Below are 14,388 nucleotides of genomic sequence, written 5' to 3' on the forward strand. Positions count from 1 at the left end.
CCATAAGAAAGGATAAAATAGCGCCATTTACAACAACATGAATGGACCCTGAGAACATTATGCTAAGTGAAATAAGTCAGTCAGAAAAAGCTAAGAATCATATGATTCACTCATATCTATCTATCATCTATCTATCTATCTATCTATCTATCTATCTATATACTAGAGGCCCAGTGCATGAAAATTCATGCACTGGAGGGTGGTCCCTCAGCCCAGCCTGCGCCCTCTCACAGTCTGGGAGCCCTCAGGGCCAGGAGGTGACTTGGTGATCAGGAGAAGACGACGCCCCCCTCACACCTCTGCTGCTACCACTGCCGGCTATGCAAGCCTCAGCCCCACCCTGGTTACCTGTGCCTTGGGCAGCCCTAGACAGCTGGGCAGCCACCATCTGAGGCTTGCCTGCACCTTAGACCAGCCCTGGGTGGCTGGGCAGCCACCATTCGAGGCTTGCCTCCGCCTCGGGCTGGCCCTGGGTTTGCCTGTGCCTTGGGTCGGCCCTGGGTGGCTGGGGGGCTGAGGGGACTGGGGGACTCCGGAGGCAGGTGCGTGGAGCAGCTGGACCCGCCTGGGGGCGGGCCAGGCTGTGCTGCACTCCTGCTGCCCCGGTGGGGCTGAGGGGACTGGGAGCCACCATCTTGTGGCTGTGGACACCGCCATCTTTCAGGGCATGTCAGTCAATTAGCATATTCCCTCCTTATTGGCTGTGGGCGCCGCCATCTTTTTTTAAATTTCTTTATTGATTATTATATATGTGTCCTTATCCCATTACCCCCCCATCCCCCCTACTCATGCCCTCACTCCCCTGTTGTCTGTGTCCATTGGTTAGGCCTATATGCATGCATATAAGTCCTTTAGTTGATCTCTCACCCTTACCCCCCCTCCACTACCTTCCTTCTGAGGTTTGACAGTCTGATCAATGTTTCTCTGTCTCTGGATCTGTTTTTGTTCATCAGTTTATGTTGTTTATTATATTCCATAAATGAGTGAAATCATGTGATATTTATCTTTCTCTGACTAGCTTATTTCACTTAGCATAATGCTCTCCAGTTCCATCCATGCTGTTGCAAATGGTAAGAACTCCTTTTTTTACTTTGAGGGTGGGGCAGTCAATTAGCATATTCCCTCCTTATTGGCTGTGGGTGCCACCATCTTTGCAACGGCATGAGGGTCAATTAGCATATTCCCTCTTTATTAGATAGGATATAAAAGCCAAGTGACTGGAACAACTGGAACAACCAGAACAACCTGTTACTATGATGCGCACTGTGGCCGGCCAACCACTGTGACTGGTCAACCAGCCGGATGGGGGCGGGGCTGGCCGGCCTGGCCCCCTATTGGCTCCCCCTACCCTGATCAAGGCAGGCCAGCCAGACCCCACCCGTGCATGAATTCATGCACTGGGCCTCTAGTATAGGATATAAAACTGAAACTCACGGACACAAACAGCAGTGTAGTTGTTACCAGAGGAAAGGTGGTGGATGGTGGAGGGTGAAGAGGGTTTAATATATGGTGATGGAAAATTATTTGACTTTGGGTGGTGGGCACACAGTGCAATATATCGATCATTTATTATAGAAATCTACACCTGAAACTTATATGACCCTATTACCCCATTAAATTTTAAAAAAAAAAAATTAGGGAGTCCCCTTAGGCCAGTGGTCGGCAAACTGCGGCTCACGAGCCACATGCGGCTCTTTGGCCCCTTGAGTTTTTAGCAAAGGCCAGCTTAGGAGGACACTAATTAAGTTAATAACAATGTACCTACCTATATAGTTTAAGTTTAAAAAATTTGGCTCTCAAAAGAAATTTCAGTCATTGTACTGTTGATATTTGGCTCTGTTAACTAATGAATTTGCCAACCACTTCCTTAGGGAAAAGGCTGCAAATATAACAGATCTTGCCCTCTGCATTTATCTTTCAAGGGTAGAGGTTTCTATTTTCAAGAGTTCACATGTACTGATGTGAAAATAGCCCAACATATTGTGTTAAATGAAAAGAGAAAGTTGTGACACAATATGAATGCATGATCACACTTACACTTTTAAAAAGTTATTGCAAATGTATAGAAATGAATGAGAACTACTAGCCATGGCTATTTCTAAAAGGGGACTACAATCTGGTGAAGGGGTATGTTTCTATAGCTGTTTGTGTATGCAAACTTCACATTTTTACTCCATGATTATCTATATTTGAATTTTTAAAAGAATATATATGGGCTTTAAAAAAAAGAACTGGTTATTTATGGTCTCTGGGTGTTTTGGTGGCATTTATTAACTCTCTGTTTGAGAAGAACTTCTCTTAACTTTAAATTAAAGGAGTAAATACATATAAAGTGCCTAAGACAGTATTTGACACACAGTAGGCCTTCAATAATTATGAGTATCCTTACTGCTGTTATTCCCATGATATAGAAGCAATACCTCTTTCATTTGGTTCAGCAGCAGAGAACATGGCCATGAAACCATTCCCAGCAGTGTTGGCGTCGGAAATCATCTGCACCATCATCTTGTTGCCACTGGACACAAGGGCTCCAGGCCGAAACGTGCCACAGAAGCGCCCAATACGCTGGCCATTGCCGTGGCCATTGTACACATCCACAAAGTCATAGCGGCACAGGTTGTCACTCTCGAGGTCTATGAATCGGAAATTGAGAACTACTACTTTTCCCTTGGGAACCTGCCAAGAGAAAGGCCAATTGGAAAACTGTCATGAAAACAAAGTCTGAGGCTTTCACATTCAGCCAATTACTAGTGATCAGATAAACATAAAATCCAAGATGATGCTTTTTCTTCCTTCAAACCTGAACTAAGCCAGAAAAGGTACTCCAATAAAATATAAATATTTATCGACTTTGACAAATTGCACAATTCTCTAGGGCAGTGGTCGGCAAACTGCAGCTCACGAGCCACATGCGGCTCTTTGGCCCCTTGAGTTTTTAGCAAAGGCCAGCTTAGGAGTACCCTAATTGAGTTAATAACAATGTACCTACCTATATAGTTTAAGTTTAAAAAATTTGGCTCTCAAAAGAAATTTCAATCATTGTACTGTTGATATTTGGCTCTGTTGACTAATGAGTTTGCCGACCACTGCTCTAGGGTACACAATGTTATTCCTATAGAATTATCTCAACAAAGCTTCAAAATATTGGACTGGTCTTATTAATTGATACCGTTACTCAAACATTTGCATATTCAAAAACACCAAGGCAGCCAAAACCGGTTTGGCTCAGTGGATAGAGCGTCAGCCTGCAGACTGAAAGGTCCCAGGTTCGATTCCGGTCAAGGGCATGTAACTTGGTTGCGGGCACATCCTCAGTAGGAGGTGTGTAAGAGGCAACTGATCGATGTTTCTCTCTCACTGATGTTTCTGACTATCTATCCCTCTTCCTTCCTCTCTGTAAAAAATCAGTAAAATATATTTAAAAACAAAAACACCAAGGCACCCAGCGATACTATTTGTCAAGGAAACATTTTGAAATGTCACTTCTCACAAATAATACAATGGAACATCTCAACATATAGAACATTTCTAACAACTTAAAACCAAAGGAATTATCTGACAATTGTGTAGCTAATCTTACCTAATAATAGACAAACATGTAAACTGACCGTACCTCCGCTATGCTACCAGCCAATCAGGAGTGATATGCAAATTAACCCAACAAATATGGTGGTTAATTTGCATACACAGGCGCCAAGTGACGAGGAGAGCGGGATGCTTGTGTCGTCGCCATGGCGATGATGCAGGCGTTCTGCTCTACCTCCGTCTCTCAGGACAGCATGGGAAGGCAGGGCTGGAGCGGAAAGAGGTGGCTCCCAGAGCGGAAAGAGGCGGCTCCGGGGCCTGAGCGGAAAGGGGCTGGGCCAGAGTGGAAAAGCGGTGCTGGCCGCCAGGGAAAGGAAAGCCCATTCTAGCACGAATCTTCATGCATCAGGCTTCTAGTTTATAGATAATACTTTGGGTCCTGAAAAATCCAGATCAACTATGTATACTAATTACACTAACTTAGTAATAGTTGAATGTTCTCTTTTCAAAGTCACTAAGTTTTGGCTTGTTTTCTAGGTGCAAACTTTATATACCAGGTAGCTTTGAAACATGATGCACTGATGAAAAAAATGAGTTTTCACTTCCTCCTGAGACTTTCTTTACCATAATTTCCCCGTTATAATTTTTATGATGCTTCCCTCCTTCTTTCCTGAATAGGCAGGAAAAAAAAAATGACTGCAAAATATTTTGGCATAATTTTTACAAAAGCTTCATTTATTTCCCAGTTCATATAACCTTTCAATTTCTTCATTAAAGTAGTTTAGTCATAAAGTCTCAGTCAGATTTATTTCACCCTTTCAACTGGGTGAGGTTCCCACTGCATAACATAAAAATTTCATTCTGTAAAAACTTACAGATAACATAGGTCAGTGATTATAAAACAACCAAACATAATGCAAAAGCACATGGTTAGTTTACATTCATTTTAGTGAACTACCACAGACTCAAGAGTCAATAGGTGCTTTAAGGACATAACATGGCTTTCCCTGTTGATGAGTTCAGTGCCATGATTTTTATTTATTTTACGATAAGAGGAAGTATATCACTGCTATTTGCCTTTTGTGTCAATTATATACTCACCCTAATGTAGAAACAGTAATGGAGTAGTCACAAGAAGGGTGGTGCCTACAAGCGAAGTGAAGAGACTATCCAGGAGGAAAGACTGGCCAGCTGAGTCAAGAGGAAGGTGAGGATTGAGAAATGATTGCTGGGGTTAGCAACCAGAAGTCAACAGTTATTCTGGCGAAGTAGTTTTTGTGAAGCAGTAAGTGAAAGGGTTAAAGAGAATAAAATGGGGCAGAGAAAAACTTATTGTGCTTAGCAGATCTTTTGCAGAAAGCTTGCAGCCTTGAGCAGAGCATAGCTCAGATAATCAGAAGACACCTGGCATGGGAGGAAGTAAGGATGGACCAGACCCTTACATCAGCAACCAGCAAAAATTAATAAAAACCTGTCTCTCCCTGTTCTCTTCACTGATGCCTTTCTCGGTCTCAGCCCACCTGCAGCCAGGTGCCTGGAATAAAATCTTTTTTGATACATTATGGCCTCATAGGTGTGTGACCCCAGCCCACTCCGAACCTTTCATTTGGTGCCGAAACTCGAGAAGGTCTAGTGAGGGGTCCAGTAAGAGCCGTCGCAGGGATCCAGCAACCGGCACTTGGCACTCAGAGAGTCCGTGATCATCCGGCTCCTGAGCTCCCCTGTGTCCAGGGAAGGCCCCCAGCCACGCTCCTGCACAGCTGAACTGCTGCTGAACTCGCAACACTTACTTGGGCCCCCTAGCCTTCCTCCGGACTGGTTTGAGTTGTGCCTGTGACTGGATAGTGGACCTCTCCTTGCCTTGCCTCCTCCTGCATCAACACCAGGCATACATTCATAGGTAAGTGGTTTTAGTCTGTTCTCCTCCGTTCGGACTGTCCTGTCATTTTGGGTTTGGAGCCAGGCTCTGGTATGATACTTTCAGCTGGCCCCACGGAAATCCAGTGCTGGTTGGGACAAGTCCTCAGGGGGAACCAGGTTCCCTCATCCACTCTCCTGACGGGGACACCAGTCACAGAGGGAGGACTCCGTCTGTTTCTTGTGAATGTTGTGGGGAGACGGGGACGCCTTTCTTGGCCTTAACTTCATGGAAAGCAGACCTTAAGCCACTGCCAGTCACCATGGGGAATTTGCAGTCAACCATTCCCCACACCACACCCCTGGGCTGTCTACTTAAAAGCCTTCAGACCCTAGAATTCGTGCAGGACTTCTGGCCTCAGTAAAATGGCACTTTCAATTTCCAAATCATAACTGACCTTGACAATTATTGCCGCAGGCAGGGGAAGTGGTCTGAGATCCTGTATATCCAGGCTTTCTTACACTCAAGGACACATCCTTCTCTCTGTAACAGCTGCTCTCCCCCACAGGTTTTTTTTTTTTTTTCCTTCTTCACTCTAAGTCCCCAGAGAATCTCAAATCCCCCTCCTCCTTCACCACTTTTGATCCCGCTGATCATCCCCTGGTTCTTCAGTCTATGACTTCTCCATCTCAACAGCCTGAGAGCCCTCCACTCTACCGAGCAGATCCCACTGCCACCACCGTCTCACATCTGCTCCAGAGCAGTTTTCGGCTCTCTTCTTCCCCCTACTCTGGCACTAGCCTTAAAGTGCCCCCTTCGGGAGATTGCTGGCACCAAATCTGGCTTCATGTCCAGGGATGCAGATATCCTCCGCTGGCAGGCCACTTGCCCATGCGTGCGCCTGAGCCCCCCAAGTCGGAGCAGATGCTGTCCCTAATGGGACCCACAATGGAACTATCAGGAAGGGCAGGCAGGTCGCAGGTCTCAAGACCACATTGTTCTCTGCCGAGAAGGACTGAGAAATACAGCCCACAAAGCAGTTAATTATAAAAAAAAAAAAAAATAGCAACAGTCACCCAGGAAAGAAATGAAAATCCAGCAGTTTTCCTCTCTCGCCTTACACAGGCCATGAGAAAATACACCAATTATGCCTACAAACCTAGAAGGGACAACTCCTCCCACAATGAGACCTTTTAAATATGACCTTTAAGGTCTTTAATAATAGAGACAAGAAGACCCAAATCCAAAAACAAAAGAGGAGATCAGGCCAAGGCTGAAGCCCAGACAAAGGCCTTTCAGTTCCTAGCCACCACTCTCATGAACCCCAAACAAAGTGCCGGTCCTCCAACCAAGAGTAGATCAGGGGCTAAGCCTCCTCCAGGGCCATGCCTCAAATGCCACAAGAGAGGACACTGGACCAAGTCCTGCCCAAACCCAAGACTCCCACTCGGGTCCTGGCCAAGGTGCAGGAGGAAAGGCCACTGGAAATAAGACTGTAGTCTGGCCCCTCCAGGTCGGACCTCAGCAAGACTGCCCTCTGGATCTGGTTTGGAGCTCCAAGACCTCCTGGGACTGGCCATGGAAGACTGAAGCTGCCCAGGTCCCAAGAAGGCCTCACAGACTTACATCACCAGGACAGAGCCTCGGGTAACAATTACAGTGGCAGGTAAGCCAATCTCCTTTTTTATTAGCACTGGTGCCACTGCCCTCTCCGAATTTGCTGGGACCCTTGTCCCCTCCTCAGTCTCTTTTATGGGGGTTGACAGGTTATTCTCACAGTCATTAGCCACCTCACCTCTACACTGCATCTTACTAAATAACTTCTTACCCGTTCTTCTTGCCTGACCGAAATGGTACAGACATCCCCTCATAAAGCCCAGCTGTCCCATACAACATTCACCTACTTCAGTTTCACTCTCACCCCCACAAAGCCATGCCATTCCTTAGACTATAAATGCCTTATCTCCTCCATCACTGTCTCCTCCTCTAACCAAGAAATACTCTCCTTTCTCGGGCTTGCTAGGTACTCACCTCTGAGTTCCCAATTTCAGTTTTCTTACAAAGCTCCTCTAAAACATAACATGGCAAAGGGACTCCTCACAGAGCCTTTAGATCAGGGGTCCTCAAACTTTTTAAACAGGGGGCCAGTTCACTGTCCCTCAGACCGTTGGAGGGCCGGACTATAGTTTAAAAAAAAAACTATGAACTAATTCCTATGCACACTGCAGGCCCGGGACGAGTCGGCTGCTAAGCAGGACAGGCAGCGGCACCCAGCGGGCCGGATAAATATCCTCAGCGGGCTGCATGTGGCCCGCGGGCCGTAGTTTGAGGACCCCTGCTTTAGATCCTAAGGTTAGCATTCTCACCCCTTTAATGCTCTGAAAACTTCTCTGATCTCAGCGCCTTCTCTCACACACACCTCTTCCCAAAGAACAATTTCATTACTGCAAAACTACAAACACTTACTTAACAATCCGGCTACTATCAGAAGCTGAATTCATTATCACCCAAACCTTAGCATATTATCTCTAAGGAAAAATGTGACAGTTTAAAATCCAAGAGGCTAGAGGCCTGGGAACAGACTGCTAGGCCTGCTCCCTCCTCCCCCACCTTTTCTCCAGTCTCATATGCCTATACATAATTTTCCAAAGTCTTTGGCAAGTTAAAGCTTTAAAACATTACTATAATTATATGATAAAGATCTAAATATTTCAACAAGTTTTAAGTTCATCTAATTTTAGCTTTTATTACAGAAAATCTATAAAGTAAATTTAAAACTGAAAATATAACGTGTTATGCTTTGTTAAAGATATATTTCTTAAAAGTGAGACTGTTCATCAAATGGTTTTAATAATAAAGGACATAAGGCATGGACATGCATTTTTTTTTAAAAAAATTTTTATTAAGGTATTATATGTGTACATATCTTACCATTGCCCCTCCCCCCACCCACTCCCATACAACCCTCACCCCCCCCCAATGTTTTGCATCCGTTGGTTATTCTTATATGCATGCATATAAGTCCTTCGGTTGATCTCTTATTTCCCCCACCTCTCCCTAACCTTCCCGCTGTAATTTGACAGTCTGTTTGATGCTTTACTGTCTCTGTATCTATCTTTTTGTTCATCAGTTTATAATGTTTTTTATTATCCACAAATGAGTTAGATCATGTGGTATTTTTCTTTCATTGACTGGCTTATTTCACTTAGCATAATGTTCTCTAATTCCATCCAGGTTGCTACAAATGGTAAGAATTCCTTCTTTTTATAGCAGCATAGTATTCCATTGTATAGATGTACCATAGTTTTCTGACCCAGTCATCTGCCGACGGGCACCTAGGCTGTTTCCAAATCTTAGCTATTGTAAATTTTGCTGCTATGAACATAGGGGTCCATATATCCTTTCTGATTGGTGTTTCTAGTTTCTTAGGATATATTCCTAGGAGTGGGATTACTGGGTCAAATGGAAGTTCCATTTTCAGTTTTTTGAGAAAACTCCATACTGTTCTCCACAGTGGCTGCACCAGTCTGCATTCCCACCAGCAGTGCACGAGGGTCCTTTTTCTCCGCATCCTCGCCAACACTTGTTGTTTGTTGATTTGTTGATGATAGCCATTCTGACAGGTGTGAGATGGTATCACATTGTCGTTTTGATTTGCATCTCTCGAATAATTATGACTTTGAGCATGTTTTCATGTGTCTCTTGGCCTTCTTTCTGTCTTCTTTCGAAAAGATTCTATTTAGGTCCGTTGCCCATTTTTTTATTGGATCATTTATCTTCCTTTTATTAAGTTGTATAAGCTGCCTGTAGATGTTGGAGATTAAACCTTTATCAGTGATAACATTTGCAAATATGTTCTCCCATACAGTGGGCTTTCTTGTTGTTCTGTTGATAGGTTTCTTTTGCTGCGCAAAAGGTTTTTATTTTGATGTAGTCCCATTTGTTCATTTTCACTTTGGCTTCCATTGCCCTAGGGGCAGTATTAGTGAAGAAGTTCTTTCGGCATATGTCTGAGATTTTGCTGCCTGTGGATTCCTCTAGTATTTTTATGGTTTCCCGTCTTATGTTTAAGTCCTGTATCCATTTTGAGTTTATTTTTGTGTATGGTGTAAGTTGGTGATCTAGTTTCATTTTTTTGCATGTATCTGTCCAATTTTCGCAACACCATTTATTGAAGAGACTGTCTTTTTTTTAATATATTTTATTGATATTTTACAGAGAGGAAGGGAGAGTGATAGAGAGCTAGAAACATCGATGAGAGAGAAACATCAATCAGCTGCCTCCTGCACACCTCCCACTGGGGATGTGCCCGCAACCAAGGTACATGCCCTTGACTGGAATCAAACCCGGGACCCGTCAGTCAACAGGCCGACGCTCTATCCACTGAGCCAAACCGGTTTTGGCTGAAGAGACTGTCTTGACGCCATTGTATGTTCATGCCTCCTTTGTCAAATATTAATTGCGTATAGTGGTTTGGGTCAATATCCGGATTTTCTATGCTATTCCATTGGTCTATATGTCTGTACTTGTGCCAGTACCAGGCTGTTTTGAAAACAGTGGCTTTGTAATACAGCTTGAAATCTGGTATTGAGATCCCTCCTACTTTATTCTTCTTTCTCAGGATTGCTGTGGCTATTCTGGGTCTTTTTTTATTCCAGATGAATTTTTGGAGAGTTCTTTCAAGGTCTGTGAAATATGCCATTGATATTTTAATGGGGAGTGCATTGAATCTATAGATTGCTTTGGGAAGTATGCACATTTTAATGATGTTGATTCTACCAATCCATGAACATGGTATGTTCTTCCACCTGTTTACGTCTTCCTCTATCTCTTTTTGCAGTGTCTTGTAGTTTTCCACGTATAGGCCTTTTACCTCCTTGGTTAAGTTTATTCCTACCATGTTTCCCTGAAAATAAGACATCCTCTGAAAATAAGACCTACTTACAGGTTTCCTTCTGGGTGAAATATAAGGCATCCTCCAAAAATAAGGCCCCCAGGCTCTGTCTCAGAATGAAAATTAATTTACTGTAAAATTGTTCGCTAGGGCTGCCCCGACTGGTGTCTAGCAACCAGTGACGTTACGCGGAGTCCTGACGTCACTGCTGTGTGGAGGCGGAGCGGAGGTTGGAGTGAGCGGTGAGCACAGAGCGGGAGAGAGGAGGAGACTTTCGCAGATGCGTGTAGAAGAACAGGAGGATTAGAGCGGACGGGACGCGGCGAAGGTGGTGAGTGCTGGTCTGTGTCTGGTGACACTACCTGATACTTGCGGCCGCCTTCATGATGACTGAAGGTTCTCAGTCAGTGGCAGACCCTGCTCCAGCCCAGATCCAGGCCCCAGCAAGCCCAGTGATAGTCCCCAGGCAGGCCCCAGGGGGTAAATGTCTGATAAAGGGGTAGGGGGGATGTCTGGTGAAGGTGTTCAGTGGCACAGGGGTGGGGGGAGGGGGATCACTTAAAATGACACAGGAGGATCAGAGGGGGCAATCAAAATGACACAGGAGGATCAGAGGGGACAATCAAAATGACACAGGAGGATCAAAAGGGGTTACTAAAATGGTAATCCCCCCTCTGATTCTCCTGTGCCATTTTGATTCCTCCCTCTGATCCCCCCTGTGTCATTTTGAGTGATCCCCCTCCCCCCACCTTGATACCCCAATTCCTTTTTTTTTTACCCCTAGAAATGAGCTCAAAAAGAAAAAGCTACTCTGTGGAGTACAAGAAAGGAATCGTGGAAGACTCTTGGGGCCAAAATCTTACTGTTTTCTGCAAAGAGAAGATGTTGAGTATCCGATTGGTCCGAAAATGGTGAGCAGAGTATGGTAACCTCATTGAACAAGTGGACAAGGGAAATGCTAAAAAGCGCAAGTGTGGATTAGGTCGGCAACCATTATTTTCCGAGCTGGAAGACCTGATCTGTGAATGGGTTTTTGACAGGAGAGCAAAGGCTTTGGTTGTGAATAGGGCTCAGATTCAAGAATTTGCCCTTGCAATGGCACCACAGTTTGACATAGCCCTTGAAGACTTCAAAGCATCACAACACTAGCTGGATAATTTCCTTCAGCGAAGTGAACTGTCTTTAAGAAGATCTACAACATTGTTTAGGTTGGAAGATACTCAAGTTATTAAGCGAGCACTTGCATTCAAGTCCTTTATTGATGATGCTGACTTCTCTAAATACAATCTTTCCAACATGATTGCTATGGATGAAACTGCAGTGTTTATGGGCCAATCATCTCAAACAACAGATGAACAGCGGGGTGCCTCTTTAGCGTACATTCCCTCCACTGTTTACGAAAGTGCACGTGTTTCCTGTATTTTGGCAATTCGTCTGGATGGCACTAAAATCCCACCGTTAATCATTTCTAAGGGCAAGAAGGAAAAGATTGATTCAATCTTTTCCTTCTTGCCCTTAGAAATGATTAAAGGTGTTTTGGGTGTTTTTATTCTTGAAACTGAAAAAGCCTGGGCCACACAAGCAGTTATAAGGAAGTGGGTCGATTTAACACTGCCGCTTGTTATGCGAGGGAGCCAAGGAGGTCTGCTAGTCTGGGATGCAGCCAGCACTCACCGCGCTAAAGACATGAAGACATTTCTTCACGAAAGAAAAATAGATCAGATAATGATTCCCACAGGAATGACGGCCTATCTCCAGACCCTTGATATTGCAATAAACAAGCCATTCAAAGACAATTTGCGCATGGAAATTAATGACTACACTGAAAATAGAATGGAGAGAAATCAGCGTGGAAACTTTGTGAAACCTAAACTGCAAGAAGTTGTGACTTGGGTGAAGAATTCATGGGAGAAAATCACTGACAGTTGCATTGCAAATGCACTGTGAGCAGGCTACCTTGACAAGAAGTATTCATTTAAAGACAGTGCTATTGCTAAACATGAGAGATTTGGTCCACTGATTCTGAAAGAAATGGAGTCACAAGAAATTCACCAGGAAATTCAGGAATTGGATTGTTATGATGATGTTCCAGAAGATAATGACATGATTGTCATTGAATAAATGAGTAAATTCTTGATACTATAGGATTCACAGTTTGTCTGGTTTGTGTTGACAACTACCGTACTACCATACCATATACAGGTAATAAATTTCCTTTAATTTCACTTAACAATAAATGTGTACCGTATTCTTCTTCATGGAAAAATAAGACATCCCCTGAAAATAAGACCTAGCGTGTCTTTGGGGGCAAAAAATAATATAAGACACTGTCTTATTTTTGGGGAAACACGGTAGGTATCTTAATCTTTTTTTGTGCAATGGTAAATGGGATTGCTTTTTTAGTCTCTCTTTCTGTAAGTTCACTATTGGTGTATAGAAATGCCATAGATTTCTGGGTGTTAATTTTGTATCCTGCTACATTGCCAAATTCATTTATTAAGTCTGTTAGTTTTTTGATGGAGTCTTTCGGGTTTTTTATGTACAATATCATGTCATCTGCAAATAAGGACAGCTTTACTTTTTCTGTTCCAATTTGGATGCCTTTTATTTCTTCTTCTTGTCTAATTGCAATGGCTAATACTTCCAGTACTATGTCAAACAGCAGTGGTGAGAGTGGGTATCCCTGTCTTGTTCCTGTTCTTAGGGGAAATGGTTTTAGTTTTTGCCCATTGAGTATGATGTTAGCTGTGGGTTTATCATATATAGCTTTTATTATGTTGAGGTATGATCCTTCTATTCCCACCTTGTTAAGAGTTTTTATCAAGAAAGGGTATTGGATTTTGTCAAATGCTTTTTCTGCATCAATTGATATGACTTTGTGATTTTGATCTCTCAATTTGTTTATGTGATGTATCACGTTAATTGACTTGCGGATATTGTACCATTCTTGCATTCCTGGGATAAATCCTACTTGGTCATGGTGTATGATCTTTCTGATGTACTGCTGGATCCGATTTGCTAGAATTTTGTTGAGGATTTTGGCATCTACGTTCATGAGGGATATTGGCCTGTAATTCTCTTTCATTGGGTTGTCTTTATCTGGTTTTGGTATTAGGGTGATGCTGGCTTCATAGAAGGAGCTTGGAAGTGTTCCTTCCTCTTGAATTTTTTGGAATAGTCTGAGGAGGATAGGTTTTAGTTCTTCCTTGAATGTTTGGTAAAACCCTCCTGTGAAGCCATCTGGCCCCGGGCTTTTGTTTGTTGGAAGCTTTTTGATGACTGCTTCAATTTCTTCCATAGTTACTGGCATATTGAGCTGTTTAGATTCTTCCTCATTGAGTTTTGGAAGGTTATATTTTTCTAGGAATATGTCCCTTTTCTCCAGGTTGTCCAGTTTGTTGGAATAGAGTTGTTCATAGTATTTTTTAACAATCCTTTGTATTTCGGCGGGATCTGTTGTTATTTCACCTCTTTCATTTCTGATTTGGTTTATTTGGATCCTCTCTCTTTGCTTCTTGGTGAGTCTGGCTAGAGGTTCATCAATCTTGTTTATCCTTTCAAAGAGCCAGCTCTTGGTTTTGTTGATCTTTTGTATTGTTTCTTTGGTCTGTATGTCGTTTATCTCCACTCTGATCTTTATTATTTCCTTCCTTCTGCTTACACTGGGCTTTTCTTGTTGCTCTTTTTCTAACTCTTTGAGTTGTAGGGTTTGGTAATTTATTACCATTGTTTCTTGTTTTTTGCAGTAGGCTTGTAGAGCTATGAACTTCCCTCTCGAGACTGCTTTCACTGTGTCCCATAGATTTTGGATTGTTGTGTTTTCATTGTCATTTGTTGCCATGATTTTATTTCTTACTTGATCTCTCTGGTAACCCAGTCATTGTTTAATAGCATGCTGTTTAGTCTCCGTGTGTTTGATTTCTCTGAATTGTTTTTATTGTAGTTGATTTCTCGTTTTATGCCACTGTGGTCTGAGAAGATGCTTGATATGATTTCTATCTTCTTGAATTTGAAGAGACTTTGCCTATGTCCCAACATATGGTCTATCTTTGAAAATGACCCGTGTGCACTTAAGAAGAATGTATATTCTGTGGCTTCGGGGTGAAGTGTT

At 43.2% G+C, this 14,388-nt stretch overlaps 1 protein-coding gene across 1 annotated transcript in view; it reads right to left on the reverse strand.

The window, feature by feature from the left end:
- The window catches only part of PCOLCE2 (procollagen C-endopeptidase enhancer 2), a 125,358-nt gene that overhangs the window by 74,093 nt on the left and 36,877 nt on the right, over window positions 1–14,388 (reverse strand). The window contains exon 3 of the mRNA XM_080655054.1: window positions 2,421–2,676. Within this exon, the coding sequence (XP_080511180.1) occupies window positions 2,421–2,676 (256 nt within the window). The remainder of the gene's footprint in view (window positions 1–2,420; window positions 2,677–14,388) is intronic.

The sequence above is a fragment of the Plecotus auritus genome (assembly GCF_963455305.1).
Source record: "Plecotus auritus genome assembly, chromosome: 2".
In the NCBI taxonomy this organism is placed as follows: domain Eukaryota; kingdom Metazoa; phylum Chordata; class Mammalia; order Chiroptera; family Vespertilionidae; genus Plecotus; species Plecotus auritus.